General features: G+C 37.7%; 1 protein-coding gene across 1 annotated transcript in view; it reads right to left on the reverse strand.

Moving 5' to 3' along the window:
- PCDH15 (protocadherin related 15) overlaps nucleotides 1-25,278 on the reverse strand; it is a 1,035,697-nt gene that overhangs the window by 680,238 nt on the left and 330,181 nt on the right. The window contains exon 3 of the mRNA XM_036735025.1: nucleotides 7,754-7,914. Within this exon, the coding sequence (XP_036590920.1) occupies nucleotides 7,754-7,914 (161 nt within the window). The remainder of the gene's footprint in view (nucleotides 1-7,753; nucleotides 7,915-25,278) is intronic.

Raw genomic sequence — 25,278 nt, forward strand, 5'->3', positions numbered from 1 at the left:
TAAATGCTAGTTCTATTTAATGACAATAACAGCATCGCAATGACATGGCATAGTGGAAAGGACACTAGATAGGGATCAGAGTACCCGAGTTTAAATCCCAGCTCTACTCCTAACCTGTATGACCTTGGTTATTTGTTCAATGCTTCTATTTCCTCATCTTGACAATGAGGAGTTCAGACTGAGTGCCATGTAAAATGGTTTCCAACTTTAAACCTCATGTTGCTAAAAAGAAACAAATCCAATGGGAATAAAGAACAGTGATGTACAATATAGAACTGTGTACAAAGCCATGTATGTGTATGGGGAAGCAGGGGTGGGTCCAAGGTCAGAAGGAGAAAAACAAAAACACAAAGCAAAGTCATATCACAGTGGGTACATGATCTCAACATTTTAATTAGAAAGATAACAGAAAATTGAAATAAAAAGCAGAATTCAAGAGTATTGGGAAGGTCAGTTTGATCACAGATTTGTAGACTTTGATCTGAAAGCAACCTCACAGGTCATTGACCTCATTTTACAGAAAAGGAAACTGAGTCCCAAATAGATTAAGCAGTTTTCCCAGGATTGCACAGGTAATAAACCTCTGAGGTAGAAGAACCCGAACCCAAACCCCAACCTTCCACTCCAAGTCTAACACTAGGATGCCTTTGACATCCACCCATCTGATGAAAATCTCATTCTACAAAAAAGCTGAGAATCTGACAATTTTGTTTTTTATATTACTTGCTCAGAATATCAACTTTCCCAAGGCAGAAAAATGGGTACTCTTACTTTTAGATTTAAATATGACCAATAAAGACAAACTGGTTCAGGATGTGGAAGGGAATGGATTCTTAGGAAAGAATGATCATTTTATCTGGGGCATTGATAAGGTGGAGTATTTGTAGAGGAGAACAACCCATATGATGAAGGATAGGAAAATCTTGTTACAGAATGTAAAACTCAGTAAATGATGAAAGTTTTCCCTACAGAAGAGTATTTGGAGTTTGTATCTAATATATGTAGTTTCAGAGGGTAAAATCACACCAATGGCTGGCAAAGAGGGAAGAAGATATCAGCTCAATATGGCAAGCAGTAGGAACATTGGATCAATTACAACCATCCAGAAATTGAACATACCACCCATGAGAGGGTCTGTGGTATAGTGTGGAGCCCTCGGCTTGGAGTTCAGAAAACCTGGGGACAAATCCCTCTTCAGACACTGAATAATTCTATGACCGTGGGCAAGTCACTTAACGTCTGAGATGGTTTTCCTTACTTTAAGCACCTCGACGGCACATTGGATAGACACTGGACCTGGAATCAGGAAAAGCTTGATTTGAATCCAGATTCAGACACTTGCTAACTGTGTGACCTTGGGCAATTCCCTTAAATCCCCTTTGCCTCAATTTCCTGATCTATAGAATGAGGGTAATAATAGCACCTATCTTCAATGATTCTTGTGAGGGTTAGATGAGATAATGTATGCAAAGCAAGTTGCAAAATTTAGAGTAATATGCAAATATAAGCTGTTACTATTATTATCTCTAAAATGGGGGTAATAAAACATCACAAGAGCATTTCAGGTTCCTTGGAATACCATGCAGTGGGCTCTTCAATGTGCTCTATATAGAGAGCAGTTGCTATCATCATCATTATGAAAGTGCTGACTTCCCTGTCTTTAGAGGTGTTCAAGCAGAGACCTCATGCTATAATTTTATACAGACGATTCCCTGCTTTCATTAGGAAATTGGGTTTTGTGATTCCTCGGGGCCCTTCTAATTCCATGAGTATGTATATTTCAGTGGTTTAATAGAGAGATAGCGTATATTTGAATAGAAATCTAAGACAAGATGTGTGGGCTGCAGCCACCCTTGGCACGTATCTTTAGTAGCAACCACGTGAATGGTTTTTGTCTTTCTTTGGGCCTTAGTATCCATAACTGCAAAATTAAGAAGTTGGACTACATTATTGTAGAAGTCCTTTTTAATGCTAGGTGTATGATCCCAATATGTGGCTTAAATTCTGGCTCTGTGCTTAAGTAGGATTTTGAATGAGATGGCTTCTGAGGTCCCTTTTGGCTCGATTTTTGTGTTCCTGTCATATTTAGCCTATAAATATTGCATGAGAAATATCTAAAACTTTTTTTGTGTTGATCCTTACCCCATTTGCATTGGAATTATTGGAACAGAAATACCATAGCCTTTGCAAATAGAAGATCAACCATTCTGGTAGACTGAGTCACCAAATGGAGCACCTAAATATCCATACATTAGGAACATCCAGGACCCCTGCAAAGGTTTTCACTCCATAGTCCAGTTCCTCTCTTTCCTCCCTCCCTGTTAGCCTAGATCGAACACGGAAGGCAATAAATTCTCACCTTAATGGTTCAGAGCTGAAGGCAAGAATTCCCCACGGCTAATATATAACAGACACATTGTAATCTGATGTTAGAATAGATTCCACTCTGCTGTATGGGATGGCTGTAAATATGTCAATTGTAGTTCTACTAAGTAGATTAGTGAGAGGTTAGGGACATCAAAATGCTTAGGAATGGGCTGACGAAACTGTGGTTTGTCTGTCATAGCTAAAGGCAAAGAAATAACTCACTGTAATTTAATTTTCACTAATTCTCTTTAATTGTTTTGTTCAGCTAACAAAGAAAATGTGCATATTTTTTGGAGTAACTAATTGCAACAACTATCTTTTATAGTTAGCCAAGCAGATAAGTTAGTTTACATATTTCATATGAATAATGTTTAGCAATGTAGGAGAAGTGTCTAAATTTTTGCATTTTTATCTTTTAAGAATCAAACATTTAAAAGGGTCCTCACGTTGGAAATTTATTCAGGTGATAAATGTAGAGTTTAGTAGCTCTCTACAAACTACTAGAACAAAAATAAAGAAATTTCTAATGATCTACAGAGGACATTGATTTCCTGTCCTTTGTAAACACAATTCTTTGGAAGTGAAGATAAAACTGTATTCTTGTCATCAATTTCAGTTCGAGTGTATCCAGTCACCACAGGTAGGAATATTCTTTTCAATAGTTTCCCTCTTTTCTGTTTTCAAGATTTTTTTGTTCTTTCCTAATACCTATAGCAAATGGATAAAAATAATCTATCAGCAATGAAAAGGCAGGGGAGGGGGAGAAACACCACCAGGAGGAGAAGAGAAAATAGCAAGGAATACAAGGTGGAGGGAAGAAACTGGAGATGAGACAACTGGCTTATGTTGAGAACTGAAGAAAAAAAGGAAAGCAGTGTCCTCAAAATACTGAAAAGAAGAAAAGCTATGTTACCCAGTGGGTAATACATTTTCGGTGTTTTATTACCTAAAGAGATGATAAAGATCACAAATTATAAATAGGCTTGTAGAAGGATCATAGAAATGGACAGATGTTCTCTGTATAAGGGGTGATTAAGGGGGCTTAGGAATGTTTAAAGCTGTCATGAAAGCAGCTGAAACTTATTCAGGAAATTTGCTCAAAATGTTTTATGGAGGAATCATACATTTATTTCTTTTGAAGAAATATAGAACTTTCTTACTGAGGCAGTTGTACAAGTTAGAGATCGCTTAAGACCATTGAGGGAACTTGTTGAAGATAAAAGATAAATGACTGAAAAGTTAATGCCAAACTTATAATATAGCGTGAATAGAAAAAGATTTGAGAGGTGGTGACAATGGTTCTGAACTGGGCATAAAATTTCTATTCCTTTAATAGTTATTCACATATCATCAGATTCAGTGCAATGGAGTAGAAAGAATCCTGGCTATGGAGACAGAGCATCTAGGTTCAAATCCCAGCTCTGACAATTACTACCCATGTGACCTAAGGAAGTTACTTGTATTTTCTGCCCTCAGTTTCTTGATATGTAAAGTAAGGGCTTGGGATAGATAGAATCAAATGTCTTTTCCAAATCTACATAAATGACTTCAGGATCATTGACTATTTTGATCCGGGCCTCTGCAATGAGACAAATTTATGCTTTTGGATATTTGAGGACTTTAACTGATAGCCCAATGCAAAATTGATGACAATTTACACCTTGTAGTTAGGGCCCATAGCCACCAATTTTGAGAGATGAATAAATTTCTCTAACGGGTGAATTCCTGAAATTTAAAACACAAAACAATAGCAATGTTAAAATAGGATTTGCTTAATTCTTTTTTTTTTTAGCTTAACCTCATGGAGAATAGCTGATATTTCTTCTCAGTTTAGGATGTAAATTTGCTAGACCATTCCTGCAAAGGCTGACCAAGATAAGAGGAAATAGAGAAGATGGACTCTAAGGTTCTTTTCACTTCTAAATGGATGACCCAATGAGTTTTTATTTGGACTACATGACAAAAACTCTCACCTGGAGGCATTCACTAGCTATCCTACTAGAATGTGGTTCATGATCATGATCAAAGGCCACAGTTCTCATGAAAAAATTTTGACAGCATCTTGATGTCTTATTTCCCTCCTTACTCCATTCCAGAAGGCAGGCAGACAAAATTCTGCATTGGGCTGCAATTCACAGAAAGTAGATAGGTCCTAAATAAAGTTTATGTGTATAGGTTTTGCAAAGTAATAAACACTGTTCAAAGATCATTGCTGCTACCTAAGATGTTTTAAGTAAGCCAAGAATCCTGACCAAATCCAGGAACCAAAAAGAAAAGCTAAGGGCCAGAACTGAGATTGCCCCATCCCATTTGCTTTCTTATCAAAAGGAATGAATGAATACTCAAAATTACCGAGAAGATAAGCAACTTATCCGTAGTCATGCAAGGACTAAAGAGAGTTGGGCTATACTAACTCAGGGCACTCTTTCTACAGCCATCACCTGCATTATTTTGGGTGAAGCTCAAAAGGTAGAATTCTAAATATCCAAATTTATCTCCATGTCATAGTGATTTATATTTCACTAATATGAACATTTACAAGGTTAATTTTTCCCCCAGATCATGTTTTCTATCTTTGATGTGTGTGGCCACCTGGTTGTGAAAATGGTCTGGGCTCACCACAGAGGGGCAAGCTGTATTCTCTAAGATTGAAAATGGTGGCCTTCTGCTCACCAACCCCAAACAAGGTGTTAGGATCTTCTAGTTCCACACTGCAAATATCCTTAACTCACTCAGCTAGATAATTCTAATCTCTCTTCACTAGGAAATCTCAACTGCTAAGAGAACTGAGAGGATACCGAAAGGATGAGCAACCTGAGCAGGGTCACATGGGTTCTATGTTTGGGACAAAAGTTCTCTGTTTCTACCTGATTTTAAATAATTAGCCTAATTCTGCCTTCTCCTTGTCAGGAGGTTATCTTTTCATTCCCCCTGTCCTTTTCTCACCTCTGATCCATACTAGCTATGTTATGTTGGGGAAAGCCATTTAATCTCTCCATATTTACTTCACGTAAGCTTTATAAATACTTATACACATTTTTTTTCCCTTTCTGCTCAACAACACGTATTCTTCTCAAAGGAAGGGATTATTTCACTTTTTGTACTCATGCCCTCGGTGCCTAGCACAGTGCCAGACTCACACTGATGCTTAATAATAAATGAATGAATCTCCCTTTCTTCATCATAAAAATAAGATTTCACTGGGTTGTGATGTTAGATGGGAATGATAAAAATGTTATAGCAATATCAGTTGTCATTATACTCATCATCATTATCTTGTTGCCACCACTATTATCATCATCATCTCATTGTCATCATCATCACCACCACCACGTTCATTGTCACCATCATCAAACTGGGTTTGGGAAGCTCGCTAGTATTGAAAATGCCCTATGTATTCACTATGCCATGCTATGCCCCTTTCCTCACCTGGGTATATAAAAACGTTATCTTTATCATCACCCCTCAAGAGGCATTTTCACTTGCATCAGCTCTTTTCCTATTGGGGCTTTGCAGGCTGGGGCTGTTAATTCTGTGTATATTAGTGTGGGAGGTAGCCTGATGCAGTGGTAGGAACACTAGATTAGGAGTCAAAGAATCTTAGTTTACATCTTAGCTCCCCTGAATACTGTATTCTGACTTTGACTAGGTCCCTTATTTACTCTATTTCCTTATTTATAAGTGAGGGCATTAGATTGGATGAAGCTGAAGATCTCTTACAGAGCTAATCCTAACATTTTCTTAGAGCATTCATAACTAATTGACATTTTAACATGCAGAGAATGATTTCTTTAAATTTATAGAGCTAGAAGGAGAAGTTTAAATAATCAAAGAAATTACATGGAATATAAACTCCTGTAATATTTTAAACAGATGAGATAACTGATGGCCCTTGGGAGTTTATTTGATGACTTACATAACTATAACATTATTATCATCAGAGCTCAGATCAGAAAGCTCTGTCTCCTGATTTTGAGCCCAGGGATGATGATGATAATGATGATGATGATGATGATGATGATGATGACATTGACAAAGAGGATGATTATGTCAGAACTCCAGGGACTAGACTTTTTGTTGTTATTTTGACTTCACCAATGGAGGTACAACCACCCCTATGAATAAAGGAGGCTTTAGGGGCTTTTGTAAAAATACCTATCACTCAATCAATGACTTTTCTGTGGTCAACACCACATTGGGTCACTTGGAGTTTGTACAGGCTAGTCCACAGAGGATGGACACACATCTGTCCTTGGGGCTGGGCTCATATTCTTACTAAATGGTTGGAATCTAAGATTTCAATCTTGGTGTATAGCCTTCAAGAATCCAGGTGCCCTGCACAACATGATGTGTTGGTAAGCAAAATGGCCTTTGTTTTCTTTGAGTAGCTCAGTGTATTTCATTGAGCCTTGCTGGGTGCTGGGCCCAAGGCCCAGAGCCCTATTGGGTGTGGAACCTATGTGGGTGCGGATTGGTGACTGGGGTGGGGCCCAAGATGGGGCTGGCTAAGGGGAGGTGTTAACTCCAGAGCCATGCCCTATTGGGTGTTAACCTAATCTATGTGGATGTGAACCTCCCAGGGTCCTAAGGGGAGGGGCCAACTCAAGAACCAATCACCAGAGCCTGGGCTCTGGTCATTCAGATGATGCTTGATGATTTCAAAAACTCTATGAGAGGAGAGAAGATAGCTTGAAGATCCTTTTTCTGTTGGAGCTCTACCTGCAGCACTGGTGGCGAGTGTGACTCTGGGCCAGCCCTTGTTCTGAGCTCCCGGGCTGAACCTACATGTTGGTAACTATGAATTGTATTGGGTCTGTCTGTTGATATTTGTAATTTGTTTGTATTTTTTTATGAAGTTCAGGGTGTTGGCGTTTTCCCCTGAACTAAGTGAATGCTGTCTGTATGCTGAATTAAAGTAAGCTTGTCAACCCCTTCACTTTGCTTTCCTTATTAAGGCAGATCAAAAGAACCTGTGCTTTCCTGGCATGCCGGCAGCTTTCTGGGTGCTGCCTGTGTGTGGATCTTACACCCCCACAGAAGCTGCTACCTGGATTGTGGAAACACATGAATAATATACCAAAAAATGACTTACTATCATTCTAAAATGTAAAAGTTATAACTTGTTTCCAAAGAAAGTGACAGATTTCGCACTTTTCCAAAGATGCTAACACATCCCTATACATTTTCAGGAGTGCCATCAGTCTAATTTATACAGATCAAAATATTATTGTACCTCTGGTGTCCCACTCATTAGTCACACAGTATTATTCATGTTAAGGCCTTGGCATGATTTTCCTATATTCTATTGTGGTCTCACTGTAAACTTTCTGGGTCGTTATGGAAAAAAAAAGATTAAGAGAAAAGAGTAAGAAAGAAATAAACTAACATCTCTGTCCAGGACTCTGCCAGTGCTATTTAGGAAGAGCATCTGTTTGACTGGATCCAGCATCACCCAGTAATCCGTGTTGTCCTTTAATGAGAGCTCAATGGTAGGATTGGGGCCCCCAGCTGTCCCTTTGATGAGCATGTTGTCCACGATGATTGTACCTGCAAGCAATAAAAGAGAAGGAATTGGCTTAAAACCATCTATGCTGCCGGTGCTCTTTAGTAAGCACCAAAACATTTCACCAAATGATGAGATGCTGATCTCCTTTTAAGTAGAAATTCTGAACATTTACTTTAAGATATAGCTTTGATAGTGTTCACCGTGGGAAAGCAGACATGATCACAAGAAAATACACAGAAGAGATTATTTGAGGGGGAAGAGTTGGGCAAATGAAAGAATATAGAAGTAGTTATTTAGCCAGAAAATTAGATCCACCATAGGCTGCTCTTCTGTACTGTTCACATTGTGACTTTATCCCTCCTCACTTCTCACTCCCACCCTCCCACCTCCATGGGAGTTATCATGAACAAAAGTAACACCAGTAATAACAAAAGCTGATATTTCAGTTCACTCAGGAAAGCTTCCGATATAGAAATTCAGAGGAGAAAAGAAAATAAAAGATTAAAAAAAATAGATTCTTCCCATAGTGAGAGTTGCTAAGAGTTGCTTATTTTTTTCCTCTTTCCCTGAAACAAATCCCTAAAAGATAAATCTGAATGTTCTTTATGCCCACCTGCTGGATTGTGGCTCCTCAAAGTTAATCATTGCATATGGTACTCTTTCAAGGTCATTGCTACGGCAAACACCCAGGCAATAGCTGGGTCACTGTCTGATCCCACTGAGAAAAATGGTAATCCTTCTCTTTTCACCGCATAGCTATGATGCTCCCTTAAGTTTATGTTACATGAAGATGTCTTTAATGGACTGGAGTTTAGCCCAAAGAAGATCAGACTGAGGGGAGAGATACTGAACACTGGCCTCAAGTATTTTTATGACTTTCATAAAGAAGTGAGATTAGACCTGCTATTCTTGACCCTAGAAGGAAAGAAAAGAGGAACAACATGGGGGTGTTACAGACAAAGTACATTGCTTTATACAAAAATTTATCCTTATCCCTCCTGCTCTCCAATCTTCATGAGTACCCAGAAAATTATTTTACGTTGATTTTGGACCCATTTTTCATTGACTTAAATGTACGTGTTGTTTTCCTGCCAAATGAATGTAAGCTTCATGAAGTCAGAGGCTTTTTAATTTTTTGGGGGGGCACTGAATCAATTGATCAATAAGCATTCATAAGCTAGGCATGAGGTTAAACTTTGGAGACAGAAGGACAAATGTGAAATGGAACCTGGCCTAGAGAATCTTACTTTCTAATAGATAGTTAGCTAGCTAGCTAGCTAGCTAGGTAGATAGATAGATAGATAGATGGATCTGTATCTGTATCTATATCTATCTATCTATCTATCTATATTTATATGACACATAGAAAAAAGACAAAAGATAAATCTATGAGGCCACCACGAATAGGGTTTGGAGTAGATCAGTTTAAATCTAATGTAAAAGGCATTAGCCGTCATGGTGATGGTTGGGGGAGGAGTGTAGAAAAGGCCTTCTGTGTCTAGTGGCATTGAACTGAGTTTTGAATTGAAATTCATATCCGCAGGTTCTGGAACTGTGCACGGACCATAGCAGGCATTTAATGAATTCTCTTGAAGCTTAAATGAAATAATGAATGAATGAGGAAAAAGAAACCTGAACGATTGTACGTGTCCTTAAGTAAAAATGGACTATGTCAAGAGACAGAGGGTTTCTCCTCACAGCATGTCTTTGAACAAAGGCTGAATGCCTGGCACACAGCAGGTGCCTAGGCAATGTTTGTTGACTTGAAAGGACTAGAAGGAATTTCATAAAGGGTTGGGTTAGAGCTGATGCCCACTTAGGTCCCTTCCAGCTCTCAGATGTTGGGATGTTTTGTCAAAAGAGAAAACTAACCTAGAGCAAGTGTTCTCCATTGGGTCTTTTTATTACTCATATTCCATATAAAAGGGATGTGGCACTAAAAATGAAAATATAACCTCTTCAAGACACTAAAGTAAATTGTGAATATCCAGGGAATTCACAGCCTGAGGATATCAGGCAAGGATATATTTGCAGTATATAAATAAGAATTTGCTCTTGAAAAATGCCTGAGTGAAAAATCAATCTTAAAGCCACAAACCAAATCTGGAGTTGGGGGATAAAAGTCCCTCTGCACCTTGAGCTAGCAGAGGTAGGCATTTGTCACTCATCAGTTTATAGGTTGGGAAGGTATGGAGCCTGTGGGCTCAGTTTTGAATCTTGGCTTGGCTATTTCACTTTTTTGGAGGAATCGGTTTCTGAATCTTTAAAATGAAACTATCACATGGCCTGATCGCTAAGGTCCCTCCAAGCACAAAACCCTATGATCAGAAAGTGTGCTAATATTAACATTTACCACATCTATGCTAGGGTTTTTTCTCATGTAACCCCACAGATTGGGCACTCTTAATACTCTTTGGGTACTCTTTAAAACTCTTAATACTTCAGTGGATATGTGATCTCATCAATGCAGGCATTCCCAACAAGGATGAAGATAATAGCCTGTCTTTGCCTGTGCCTGTGGGACTCATTCATGGTCCTTCTATAAGGTCTACACAGGAAATCCATCCAATATACTAGTAGCCACCTTTCTCAGTTTCTCTCCTTTCTGTTTCTACCAATTGAGTACCTGGATCGTCCATTGTTTATCCCATAATGTTTTGGTAATGTGTGTTATTGATGCTGTTTATTTTTATACCAACCACCTTCCTTTAAAAGAAAACACCATGATTTAAATTGAATGCACTAAAATCTATAAGCAAAAGGTTTTTTAAAATAATTATATAATTACTAAATAAGGTGGTTTTCTCTTAAGTCACATATGCTAAATAACCAGATCACTTCCCTTTCCCCCCTTTAAACATCATGTAAAGTATGGGTTAAGAGAGGGGAGATCAGTTGCTCATAGCTGGCTTTGTCCCTCCTCTGAAATGGCAAGTCGATAACTTTCTGACAAAACACCTGAATGTTCAGATAAGAGACTGATGACATTTTTACTCCTTCCAGGAATGTGTTCAAGGCCCCAGAATGCACCTGTCAGTGAATTATGCACATAATTCCATTGTCATGTTGCTCTGTCTGTCTTTCAGGACCTGTGTAATTAGTGAATTACACTCAACTCTCTTCTCTGTTCCAGGAAAAGAAAACAGAAGCAGCATTGAGGACACATAGCATGCTGGCTGTGAAAATTTACATCTGTGAACCCATTGTGCACAAAAGCTTGTGGGTGAGAATTACCCTCCCAATGCCTACCTCAAAGTTTATTTAACACACAATATGGAAAAGTCGTATTTACATGTGTGTATGTATATATTTGATTCTTATGTGAAAATATATTTGAATGAAAAGTAAAGATAATGCAACAATTATTTTAAATACCAAAATTAAAATTTGAAAATACTCAAGCTGAAATTATATTTGTCTATATAGAGATATCTATTTACAATCATCCATCTATCCATCCATCTATCTATCCATCTATCTGTCTTTCTATCATTTTACTCATCAGTGGAGTATCTAACAAGCATCCTTTGCTCTCAGTTTACCTTAGGGCTCTTTGATTACTTTGGAATGAGCAATCTGATACTTTATGCCGTATGCAAATAAGCTGTAGGTGGTGAGAAGGGAAGTCTCAGGTAAGTCCTGATAGTTGTTTTCTTCTAGTTTTTTTTTTCCTTTTTGCAGGGGCGGGGGGAAGGCAGGGCAATTGGGGTTAAGTGATTTGCCCAAGGTCACACAGCTAGTAAGTGTGTCATGTGTCTCAGGCCAGATTTGAACTCAGGTCCTCCTGACTCCAGGGCTGGTACTCTACTCACTGAGCCACCTAGCTGCTTTGTGATAGTTGTTTTCAAGTATGTGAAGGCTGACAGATGGGACAGAGATTTAAATTGTTCTGATTGGCTGCACATGGCAGAACTAGGTGGGACAAATTTGTGGAAGTTTCCCAAAAGCAAACTAAGCTTTAAGCTAGGTATAGGGATAGGGATTACACCTGTGGTTTCATTGTTATAGGGAGCACCCGGTCACAAAAACTCCTCTTACCAAAACAGGTAACTACTTGAGCTGAAAGGTATAGTCTAACAGATTTTCCTGTAGCAAATAGAATTTGAAGAATGGCATAAGAAGGCTCTGGATTGTTCATGGTCACATAGCCAACTTGTTTCTGAGGAAGACCTTGTAGCCAAATTTTTTTTGGCTCCAAGTTGGCTCTCTATATACTGGGTAATACTTCTACTCCTTTTAAAATTACATTTAAATACCATAACTTTCTAACAATTCAAACTCTTGTAAAATGGACTAGGGCATCTTGAGGCACCCCTCATCAAAGATTGGTTTGTCACCTCTTGGGAATGTTGTAGAGGAGACACTAGGTAGACATTTGCTGGAGCCTCCCTTTAACTGGTTTGGAGGAACTGATTATAAAATTTGCATCATTGCTCTTTATTCCTCAAAATCAGTACTTTATATAATGGGGCTGGCCTTCATTGATTGTTTAGACTCAAGAAAGTATTAATCTGCAGATTAAGTTCCAAAGTTTGTGTAAATCCTTCACCCCACCCCCATCCTGGTTGTTGAACATTTACCCACATATCCCTACTATACCTCTGTAGACATAGTTTGAGGTCATTGGGAGTACAGGAGAAGGCACAGTGAAGGAGGTTATTATGAAATAGAAGACCACCTGACACCAGTCTAATAATAATAATAGTAATAATGATAAGGATTTGTATTATGCTTTAAGTTTTATAAAGTACTCTGCATTTGTTATCTCATTTAAGCTTTATTAATCACTAACTTTAGGCTACATTTGGATTAGGGTAGTCTTTGAAGTCCTTGATGGTCCAAAAATGCTGAGGTTCTGTGACACTATGTTATGAATCAAGTTCGGCATAATGTTAGATATGTATCAGACTAGCCCCTTCTGGGTATACTGTCTAGACTGCAGTCTATAGTAAGGAGAGTTAATCAATAGAGGTGGACCACTAGGGGATAAAATATTGGTTGATCTAAAAACCAGGCTAAAATTTTAAAAAAGAGTCTTTGCTCTTATGTCCATTTTGCTTCCATAGTGGTGGAAAAGGCAAAATGAAGGTAGTAAGAATAACTGAGCTTGGGGATATGCTGACAACACAAGTATCTACATTAAATTATTTTTTGGTACAAACAAAGCCAATGCAACCAAGATTAGAAGCTCAGCAGAAAGCTGGGAAACAATTTTTATAGCCAGTGTTTCTCATAAAGGTCTCATTTCTAAAATATACAGAGAACTGCATCAATATTATCAGAATACAAGTCATTCCCCAACTAATAAATAGTTAAAGGATATGAACAAGCAATTTCCAGAGCAAGAAATTAGCTATAATCAAATAAAATGCTCTAAATTACTATTGATTAGAGAAATGTAAATTAAAACAACTCTGAGGTATCATGTCATATCTATCAGATTGGCTAACATGGAAAAACAGGAAAATGATAAATTTTGGAGAAGATTTGGAAAAATTGGAACACTAACACATTGTTGGTGGAGTTATGAACTAATGCAGCCATTCTGGAGAGCAATTTGGAACTATGCCCAAAGGGCTATAAAACTTTGCATACTCTTTGATCTAGGAATATCACTACTAAGACTATATCCAAAAGAGATCATAAAAAAGGTAAAGAGGACTCACATGCAAAAAACATATTTATAGCAGTTTTGTTCTGGTGGCAAAGAATTGGAAATTAAGGAGATGCACATCAATTGGGGAATGGCTGAACAAGTTGTGGTATATGATTGTAATGTGATACTATTGTTCCATAAGAAATGATGAGCAGACAGGTTTCAGAAAAACCTGGAAAGACTTACATGAATTGATGCTGAGTGAAGCAAATAGAACCCAAGAGAACCTTTTACATAAAATAGGAACATTATGAAATAACCAACTTTGATAGACCTAGCTCTTCTCAGAAATGCAGTGGTCTAAGACAATTCTAAGACACACAATGGAAAATGCTACCCACACCTAGGGAAAGAACTGAGGAGTCTGAATGCAGATTGAAGCATACTATTTTTCTCTCTCCTTTTGTTTTTGTTTTTTTTTTTCTTTCTTTCTCATGGTTTATCCCTTTTATTATGATTCTTCTCTCACAACATGACTAATGTGGACATATGTTTAATATGATCATACATGTATAGTCTATATTAGATTGTTTGCTGTCTTGGTGAGAAGGGAGGGGAGAGAAGGAGGAATTGAGAACTCAAAAGCTTTTAAAAGTGAATGTTGTTTAGGTAATTTACTTCCTCTTCTGTCAACCTAGGCAATTTGTATTTTTCTAAATATTCATCCATTTCCCTAAGGTTGTCAAATTTATGGGCTGCAGGATATAAAATAAACCCACACAAATCTTCAGCATTCCTATACATTACTAACAAAGCCCAACAGGAAGAGATAGAAAGAGAAATTCCATTTAACGTTACTGTAGACATTACAAAATATTTGGGAGTCTATCTGCCAAGATAAACTCAGGTCCTATATGAGCACAATTACAAAACACTTCTCACACAAAAAAGTCAGATCTAAATAAATGGAATAACATCAGTTGCTCGTGGTTAGGCCAAGCCAATGTAATAAAAATGACAATTTTACCCAAATTAATTTACTTATTCAGTGCCATACCAGTCGAACAACCAAAAAATTATTTTACAGAGCTGGATAAAATAATTACAAAATTCATCTAGAAGAAGAAAAGATCAAAGGAATTAATGAAAAGAAATTCTAGGAAAGGTGGCCTAGCTATACCAGATATGTAACTGTACTATAAAGCAGCAGTCATTAAAACTACCTGGTACTGGCTAAAAAACAAGGTCATGGATCAGTGGAATAGGTTAGGTAGTCAATGACTACAGCAATCTACTCTTTGATAGTCCCAAAGAATCCAGCTTCTGGGCTAAGAATTCACTATTCCACAAAAACTGCTGGGAAAAGTAGAAAATGGTATTGCAGAAACTGGACATAGACCAATATCTTACACGATATATCAAAATAAAGTCAAAATGCAGTCATTATTTAGAAATAAAGGTTGATACTATAAGCAGTTTGGGAGTGCAAGGAATAGTTTACCCATGAGATTTATGGGAAAGCAAAGAATTCATGACCCAACAAGAGATAAAGGGCATTACAAAATGAAAAATGGATAATTTTGATTATGTTAAATTGAAAAGTTTTTGTATAAACAAAGCCAATGCAACAAAGGTTAGGAGGGAAGTAGAAAATTGGGAGGAAATCTTTACAACCAGTGTTTCTGATAAAGGCCTCATCTCTAAAGTATACAGGGAACTGAGCCAAATTCATAGAAATAAATGCCATTCCCCAATTGAGAAATAGTCAAAGAATATGAACAGGCAGTTTTCAGAGGAAAAAATTAAACATATCTATAGGCATATGAAAAAATGCTCTAAATCAGTATTGATTAGAGAAATGCAAATCAAAACAGCTCTTAGGTACCACATATCTCCTGTCAGACTGGTTAACATGACAAAACAGGAAAATGATAAATGCTGGGGAGGATGTGGGAAAATTGGAACATTAATACATTGTTGGAGGAGTTTTGAACAGATCCAGCCATTCTGGAGAGCAATTTGGAACTATGCCTAAAGGACTATAAAAATGTGCATACCCTTTGATCCAGCAATACCACTTCTAGGGCTATATCGCAAAGAGATCACATGAGTGGGAGAGTGACCTGTACGTACAAAAATATTTATAGCAGCTCTTTTTGTTGTAGCCACGAATTGGAAATCAAGGGAATATCATCAATTGGGGAATGGCTGAACAAGTTGTGGTATATGAATGTAAATGAATTCTATTGTGCTATAAGAAATGGGAAAGATACAGACTTCATAATAACCTGGCAAAACCTAGATAATATGATGCTGAGTGAGAGGAGCAGAACCAGGAGAACATTGTACACAACCACAGACATATTGATTCTGTGATGACTAACTTTGATAGACTTGGCCTTCTCAGCAATGCAAAGCTCAAAGACATCTCCAAAGGACTCATGATGAAAAAAGCTAGCTACATGCAGAGAAAGAACTGCGGAGTCTGAATGCAGATTGAGGCAAGCTATTTGCTCTTTTTTTTTTCTTTTCTCTTCTTTTTCGGTTTTGTTTCTTCTCTATCATGATTCATCCCATTGATCATAACTCTTCTGTACAACTTGACTATTGTGTAAATAATTTTAATTTAAAGGTATATATAGAATCTATATCAGACTACATGCCATCTTGGAGGGGGAAGGGAAGGGAAGAAAATTTGAAACTCAAGAACATGTAGAACTGAGCATTGTAAACTAAATAAATACATCCACACACACACACACACATACACACACACACACACATATATAATTAAAAAAAGAAATATGAGTAAAAAAAGTGAATGTTGAAATCTAAAAATAAATGAATGAATTGAGGAAAAAAAAGAAAAAGAAAAAAAAAGTATCATCCTCCAGAGAAAAATGTAGTTTAACTCCACTATATCCTTATGGTTATGCTTTCATGTTAACCTTTTTTTATTCTTCGCTTGAGTATTGTTAGATCTATTCAGCTCTACTCTTTTCATTAGGAATGCTTCAAAGTTCTCTATTTCATTAAATATCCATTTTTCTCATAAAAATATATTCTTTTTGGATGGGTAGATCTCCTTTAACCTACAGAATATCATATTCCAAGCCCTTTATTTCTTTAACATTGAAGTTGCCAAATCTTGTATGATCCTGACTGTGGCTCCATGATATCTGAATTGTTTTATTCTAGCTGTTTGAAATCTTTTCTTCTTGACTTGGGACCTCCAGAATTTGGCTGTAATAGTCCTCCAAGTTTTAATTTGAGAGTATATAATGATGATCAACTATGAAAGACTTGGTTACTCTAATCAGTTTAATGATCTAAGACAATTCCAAAAGACTTTTGATTTAAAAAATGCTAGGCACTGCCAGAGAGAGAACTGATAAATTGAGTGCAAATTGAAGTATGATTCTTTTTGCCTTCTTTCTTTTTTGTGATATGGTTAACATAGAAATATATTTTGCATAATTTCACATGTGTAATTGGTAAAATTTGTTTCCCTTCTCTGGGTGAGAGAGAAGTAGCAGGGAGGGAGAGAATTTGGAAGTCCAAATAAAAACAAAAAATATCTTTAAAATAAATGAATAACAAATTTACTTTTAAAAATCTTACAATACAGTGGAATGTGATGTTTTGTTTTCTTTTGTTTGCTTTAGTCTTTCTTTGTATCTCCTTAGTTTAGCATAGTGCCTGACACTTAGTAAGTGCTTAATAAAATAATAAATATCAGACTAGCTATCTAAAGAATTGGACTAGAGACAGTGGGACAATAATACTTTGAGGTTTCTAATTCACATTTTACACAGGCTCAGTTCAAATGCCACTTTCTACATGATGTCTTGCCTACTTCCCTTTTCCTCCACATACGTACCCACAAAATGACCTTGTTTTCGTTTTGTAGAGTGAATGACATTCAATCATTATATTGTAAGTTCCTTGAGGGCAGAGCCTGTCTTTTTTTTCTACTTATACTTTTTAAAAAGAATTACTTATATAGAAAGTTTCCAAGCCAAATCAAAATTTTATTTAGGATTTCTGATTCTAGATCTAGAGGTCTTTACACTTTATTCCATGGTCTTTTCCATGAATTCTGTTCATCTAATGATTAAAGCTTTTGGGGATCATACTTTTTATTATCAATTATACAAACACATAATATTTTAAATCTTGCAAATGACATTTAGGTCCCTCATCATATATATACCCATAGGCAAATCACTTCTCTTTGCCTCAATTTCATCCTAAGTAAAATGAGGACTTTGGACATGAGAAAGGTCTTCAGGTGTTTCAAAAGATACTTGCAAACTATATAAATCATCTGCCTTTCTATATATTACTAACAAAGCCCAACAGCAAGAGATAGAAAGAGAAATTTCATTTAAAGTTACTGTAGATGTTATAAAACATTTGGAAGTCTACCTGCCAAGACAAACCCAGGGCCTATATGAACATAATTATGAAACTCTTTTCACACGAATAAAGTCAGATCTAAATAATTGAAAAAAATATCAGTTGCTTGTGGGTAGGCTGAGGTAATATAATAAAAATGACAATTTTACCTAAATTAATTTGCCTATTCAGTGCCATACCAATCAAACTACCAAGAAATTATTTTATAGAGCTAGAAAAAATAGTATCAAAGTTATGCGGGAGAAAAAAAAAGTCCAGAATACCAAAGCAATTAATGAAAAGAAATGCAAGGGAAGGTGTTGTAGCCATACCATATCTTAAATTGTGTTATAAAGCAGCTATCATCAAAACCACTTTGTACTGGCTAAGAAATAGGAGGAGTAGATTAGTGGAATAGGTTAGGTATACAAGGCACAGTAGTCAATGACCATAGTAATCTACTGTTTGATAAACCCAAAGACCCCAGCTTCTGGAATAAGAACTCATTGTTTGACAAAAACTACTGGGAAACCTGGAGAATAGTTTGGCTAAAATTGGGCATAGACCAAAGTCTGACACTGTATACCAGAATAAAGTCTAAATAGGTACAAAATCTAGGTATAAAGACTGATACTATAAACACATTAGGGGAGCAAAGAATAGTGTACCTTTCAGATTTATGGGGAATGGAGGAATTTAAGACCAAACAAAAGACAGAGAACATTATGAAAAGCAAAATGGATCATTTAGATTACATTAAAATGAAAAGGTTTTCCTCAAACAAGGCAATGCAACCATGATTAGGAGGGAAGCAGAAAGCTGGGAAAGAATTTTTTTACAACTAGCATCTCTGATGAAGGCCTCATTTCTAAAATATATAGAGAATTGAGTCAAATTTACAGGAACACAAGTCATTCCCTAATTGATAAATGGTCAAAGATATGAACAGGCAGTTTTCAGAGGAAGAAATTGAAGCTATAGTCATATGAAAAAATGCTCTAAAGCATTATTGATGAGAGAGATGTGAATCTAAACAACTCTGAATTACCACATCATACCTATCAGATTGGCTAACATTACAAAACAGGAAAGTGGTAAATTCTAGAGAAGATGCGGGAAAGTTAGAACTCTAATTCAGAGCTGTCCAAAACACGGGCCATGTGCGCCCATGCAGCCCTCCTGTGTACACCACAAGCACAGAAATCGAAATAAATGCTTTAGTTAAAGCATTTATGTCAATTTCCACCCCCCCCCATTCCCCTCCCCACCCCATAGTAAACACAGGCAGGCAGCATGGGGCCTACGGGCAGCACTTTGGACAGCCCTGCACTAATTCATTGTTGATAGAGCTGTGAGATGATACAACTACTCAGGAGAGCAATTTGCAACTATGATCAAAGGGCTACAAAAATGTGCATACCCTTTGATCCAGCAATAGCTCTTCTAGGGCTGTATCCCAAAGAGATCACAAAAATGGGAAAAAAGGGTGGAGCCAAGATGGCGGCTGGTAAGCAGGGAATAGCGTGAGCTCCGTACTGAGTCCCTCCAAAAACCTATAAAAAATGGCTCTGAACCAATTCTAGAATGGCAGAACCCACAAAACAGCAGAGGGAAGCAGGGCTCCAGCCCAGGACAGCCTTGATGGTCTCTGGGTGAGGTCTGTCCCACACGGAGCTGGGAGCTGGGAGCTGGGAATGGAGTAGAGCAGAGCCCAGCCTGAGCGGCATGGAACAACCAAACTTGGAGCCGGGTGGATGGGGCCCCTAGCGCCCTGAATATGTGAGCTGTGGCAGTTACCAGACTCCTCAACCCACAAACACCAAAGACTGCAGAGAAGGTTAGTGGGAAAAGCTGCAGGAGTGGAAGGAGTTCATGGTTCGGCTTCCAGCCCCGGGGGCAGCGGAGGTGGGGCAGCTACAGTTGCTGCTGCTTCTGGCCCCAGGCCCACCTGGTGGGAGGAATTAAGTGGAGGATCGGAGCAGGAGTGCACAGCCTGCTGAAGATCTAAGCCCAGCCTGGGCTGGGGGTTCTTGGGGAAGGAGGAGTGCTGGTTTGACAGAGCTGGCACCTCCCTCCCAAACGTGGAACATAGAACGTCTACAAGCAGTCATACCCCACTGAAAAACTCAAGGGTCAAGTTAGTTGGTTGGGAATATGGCCAGGCAGCGAAAGCACACCCAGATTCAGTCTCAGACTTTGGATTCTTTCTTTGGTGGCAAAGAAGACCAAAACATACAGCCTAAAGAAGACAACAAAGTCATAGAGCCTACAACAAAAGCCTCCAAGAAAAACATGAACTGGTCCCAGGCCATGGAAGAGCTCAAAAAGCATTTGGAAAAGCAAGTTAGAGAAGTAGAGGCACAATTGGGAAGAGAAATGAGAAGGATGTGAGAAAACCATGAAAAACAAGTCAATGACTTGCTAAAGGAGACCCAAAAAAATACTGAAAAATACACTGAAGAAAATAACACCTGAAAAAATAGATTAACTCAAATGGCAAAAGAGCTCCACAAAGCCAATGAGGAGAAGAATACCTTGAAAGGCAGAATTAGCCAAATGGGAAAGGAGGTCCAAAAGACCACTGAAGAAAATACTACTTTAAAAATTAGATTGGAGCAAGTGGAAGCTAGTGACTTTATGAGAAATCAGGATATTATAAAACAGAACCAAAGGAATGAAAAAATGGAAGACAATGTGAAATATCTCATTGGAAAAACCACTGACCTGGAAAATAGATCCAGGAGAGAGAATTTAAAAATTATTGGACTACCTGAAAGCCATGATCAAAAAAAGAGCCTAGATATCATCTTTCAAGAAATTATCAAGGAGAACTGCCCTGATATTCTAGAGTCACAGGGTAAAATAGAAATTGAAAGAATCCATCGATTGCCTCTTCAAATAGATCCCAAAAAGAAATCTCCTAGGAATATTGTCGCCAAATTCCAGAGCTTCCAGATCAAGGAGAAAATACTGCAAGCAGCCAGAAAGAAACAATTTGAGTATTGTGGAAACCCAATCAGAATAACCCAAGATCTGGCAGCTTCTACATTAAGAGATTGAAGGGCTTGGAATGCGATATTCCGGAGGTCAATGGAGCTAGGATTAAAATCTAGAATCACCTACCCAGCAAAACTGAGTATCATGCTCCAAGGCAAAATATGGATTTTCAATAAAATAGAGGACTTTCAAGCTTTCTCAGTGAAAAGACCAGAACTGAATAGAAAATTTGATTTTCAAACACAAGAATCAAGAGAAGTATGAAAAGGTAATCAAGAAACAGAAATTGCAAGGGACTTACTAAAGGTGAACTGTTTTGTTTACATTCCTACATGGAAAGATGACATGTATGATTCATGAGACCTCAGTATTAGGGTAGCTGAAGGGAATATGCATATATATATATATATATATTTTTATGTATATATATATAAGTGAATGTGTATGCATGTATATATCTATGTGTGTATGTATGTATATACATATATATATATAAGTGTATATATATATATATATATATATATATATATGTAAAAGAGAGAGAGCAGACACAGGGTGAGTTGAAGATGAAGGGAAGATATCTAAAAGAAGTAAAATGAAATTAAGGGATGAGAGAGGAACATACTGAGAGAGGGAGTTAGGGAGAGATAGAATGGGGTGGATTATCTCACATAAAGGTGGGAAGAGGAAGCAGTTTTGTGGGAGGAGGGGAGAGGGCAGGTGAGGGGGGAATGAGTGAATCTTGCTCTCATCAGATTTGGCCTGAGGAGGGAATACCATACATACTCAGTTGGGTATCTTACCCCACAGGAAAGCAGAGGGAGGAAGATAAAAAAATATAAAAGGGGGGGATGATGGAGGGGAGGGCAGATGGGGGTGGAGGTAATCAGGACAAACACTTTGGAAAGGGGACAGGGTCAAGGGAGAAAGTTCAATAAGGCAGGATGGGTTGGGAAGGAGCAAAATGTCATTAGTCTATCACAACATGAGTATTGTGGAAGGGTTATACATAATGATACATGTGTGGCCTAGGTTGAATTGCTCGACTTCTTGGGGAGGGTGGGTGGGATGGGAAGAGGGGAGAGAATTTGGAACTCAAAGCTTTAAAAACAGATGTTCAAAAACAAAAAAAAGTTTTTTGTATGCAACTAAAAAATAAGATACACAGGCAATGGGGCGTAGAAACTTATCTTGCCCTACAAGAAAGGAAGGGAAAAGGGGATGAGAGGGGAGGGGGGTGATAGAGGGGAGGGCTGCCTGGGGAACAGGGTAACCAGAATATATGCCATCTTGGAGTGGGGGGGAGGGTAGAAATGGGGAGAAAATTTATAATTCAAACTGTTGTGAAAATCAATGCTGAAAACTAAATATGTTAAATAAATAAATTTAAATTTAAAAAAAATAGTAAAAAAAGTTTCCACATGCATAAAATTATTTATAGCAGCCTTTTTTGTGGTTGCCAAGAACTAGAAATCAAGGGCATGCCTTGTGGAGTGGCTGAATAAGTCATGGAATATGAATATAATGGAATACTATTGTGGTACAAGAAATGATGAGCAGGCTGACTTCAGGAATTCCTGGAAAGACTTATATGAACTGCTTCCAAGTGAGGTGAGCACATCCAGGAGAACATTGTACACAGTAAGAGTCACACTGTGCAAGGACTGATTTTGGTAGACTTAGCTCTTCTCAGCAATTTAAAGACCTAAAACTTTTCCAAAGGACACATGGTGGAAAATGCCATCCACATCCAGAGAAAGAACTATGGAGTCAGAATGCAGAGTGAAGCAGTCTCTTTTCTTTTTTTGTTTTGTTTTGCTATATTTCTCATGGTTTCTCCTATTCATTATAACTCTTCTATGCAACATAATTAATGTGAAAATATATTTAATAGGACTGTACGTGTACAGCACATATCATATTGCATGCTACTTTAGGGAGGAATTGAGCAGGGAGGGGGAGAAAATTTTAAACTTATGGATATGAATGTTGAAAACTAAAAATAAATAAATTAAATATTAAAAAACAGTCTTTAGCTAAAAAAAAGATACTTGTATCTTATAAGGAAAAGAATAATGTCTCTGGAATTGGAAGCCTTGGATTAAGATCTCATCTCAGATTTTTACTACCTGCAGGAGTTTGAATGAGTCAGCCTCTCTCTAGGTCTCAGTTTCACGATTTATAAAATGACTTGGCTGAACTAGTTGAACTCTTAAAATCGTTTCAAGTTCCAAATCTTACAAATATCTATATATGAATATGAATATCTAGAATTATTAATATCTAACATCTCTAGAATATGGATTTAATTTAATTAAATCCAGCAAGTACTTATTAAGTGTCTATTATATGCCAAGCACTGGGTTAAACTCTGAAGATGCTAACCCTTCCCCCTCCCCCCCAAGAAAAACCTTCTGGCTCTGATATAGCATCCTTTAAGCCAGAGGGAGGATTAGGATTGGTCTGCTTAGCTACAGAACAGACCCTGGAGAGTGGGTGGAGGTTGCAATGGTTGTGATTTAATTCTTAGGATGAAAAAAAAAAAACAGTTAAAGTTATCTCCAAGTGCAATAAGCTGTCTCAGGAAGGAGTGTGATCCCTTTTCATGGACATCTTTGATGAAAGGTGAACCACCCACTTTGGGAGAATTGAGGAGAGGGAATTTTTTGGGTATGAGTTTTTCTATATGAATACTGAGGGTCCTTATAGGGATGAGACTATGTGCCCCTGGGGCCAGATGATCTTGAGGGCTCTTTCTAATTATATGTACTATGATTAAATGGTAGTTTCATTTTTCCCCAAAGATTTAATGAAAAAATATGTCATACAAGTGACACCAAAGGGAAAAATGAACTGAAGAATGATACATGTGATTATAAGTGAGGGTGGTTCTAGGACTCCAATAGCCCACCTTCTCATGTTCCTTGAAAGCCATAAGAATTTCTTGGCTTTATGTCTGCAATATGCTTAACATAGTGTCTGCAACAGGGCAGGCGCTCCATAAATGAATGTTTCTTGACTGCCTAGAATGTGTTTTTTGAAAGCAAGGGCTATTTTCACTTTTTTCATTAAATCCTTAGAGTCTTACGCAGGGAGGATGTGTTTCTATTAGAGCCGCCCATGGGGGAATTCCTTCTCCCAATGCAGGTCAATACCTGTAGTTCAATCTGTAGCGTTAGAACATTGACTGAAGCAGAGAGAGTTTAAGTGACTTGACCAATGTCACATAGATACTATGAGTCAGAGGTGATCTGTGAGGTGAGGGCTTCCTGGCTCGAATGTGAGCTCTCTATCTCTATTCTGCTCATAAAAAAGTTTTACTAATGTATAGTGTAGTGAACACTATAAATCCTCAGTGATAGTTTAATTCTCAAACATTTCTTTCATATTTTCAAGTTGTTTTGGAAGTGCTGCAGACAAACAACAACGAAGTCATATAAAGCTTCCTTCCTCTCTCCCTTCCTCCCACCCTTCCTTCCTACCTGCCTTCCTTCTTCTGTCTTTGGTGTTTAAATAATCATCTCATATACCTAATGTCAACAATAAAATTACATAATAAAATATTTATAAATCCAAGTGTGGTAGAACATGTTTCTAATCTATGCTCCTGGGGAGTCTGTGGTTGGTTCATTAGTGGATTTACCTGAGCTCAGGAGATCTGAGCAGGAGTTGGTTAAAAATCAATCTGCTGTTCCCAGTAAGACTAGCACAAATACAATAAATCTCTAGGAGTGGGAAGCTATTATATTGCCTAAAGAGGGGCCAAGCAAGCCCAAGTTAAAAATGACATGATTCAGGGACCTGGGTCAGACCCAAGGGGGTCATTGCACTTCAAGCCCAGGTGAGACCTAATATGTCTATCTCCATTTCTTTTTCTCTCTTTATCCGAAAAAATATATATAGACAGACATAAATATATCCATAGATCACCATAAATCTCTCTCTTTCTCTTTCTCTCCCCTATATGTTTTTCAATCCTATCCTAACTATCATCTAATTATGTTCAGAATGACTCGAAAAAACTAGCCAAAATATTCCAAATCCTTGGATTTGGTCTTGTGCCAATATCGTTTTTCTGTTGTTATCTGGCTAATGGCAAGAGATCCAGTTCAAAGCTCTCAGCATGCTGGATGGACCCTCCCACTCCCTGTTGCCAGATTGCAGGGAAAGCATAGACAAAACCACAAGCATGTGAGAGAGCATGACTGGGATCTTGATTGGTTCCATTAGTGAAAATCCTTACAATGATAAGTTTACAGCTCCACTGGTTTACCAGTGCTTTCTGAAGAAGAGTAGCGTTAAAATCTAAGCCATCACCATATCTCCCTTAGCATAGGATGATAATATTTTCTTCTTTTAGTCCTTGATAGGCTTAGATGAGTCTGGGCAGTATAAACAAATCAATGCAGTGGAT

This window comes from Trichosurus vulpecula, chromosome 8, assembly GCF_011100635.1.
Source record: "Trichosurus vulpecula isolate mTriVul1 chromosome 8, mTriVul1.pri, whole genome shotgun sequence".
Taxonomy (NCBI): Eukaryota; Metazoa; Chordata; class Mammalia; order Diprotodontia; family Phalangeridae; genus Trichosurus; species Trichosurus vulpecula.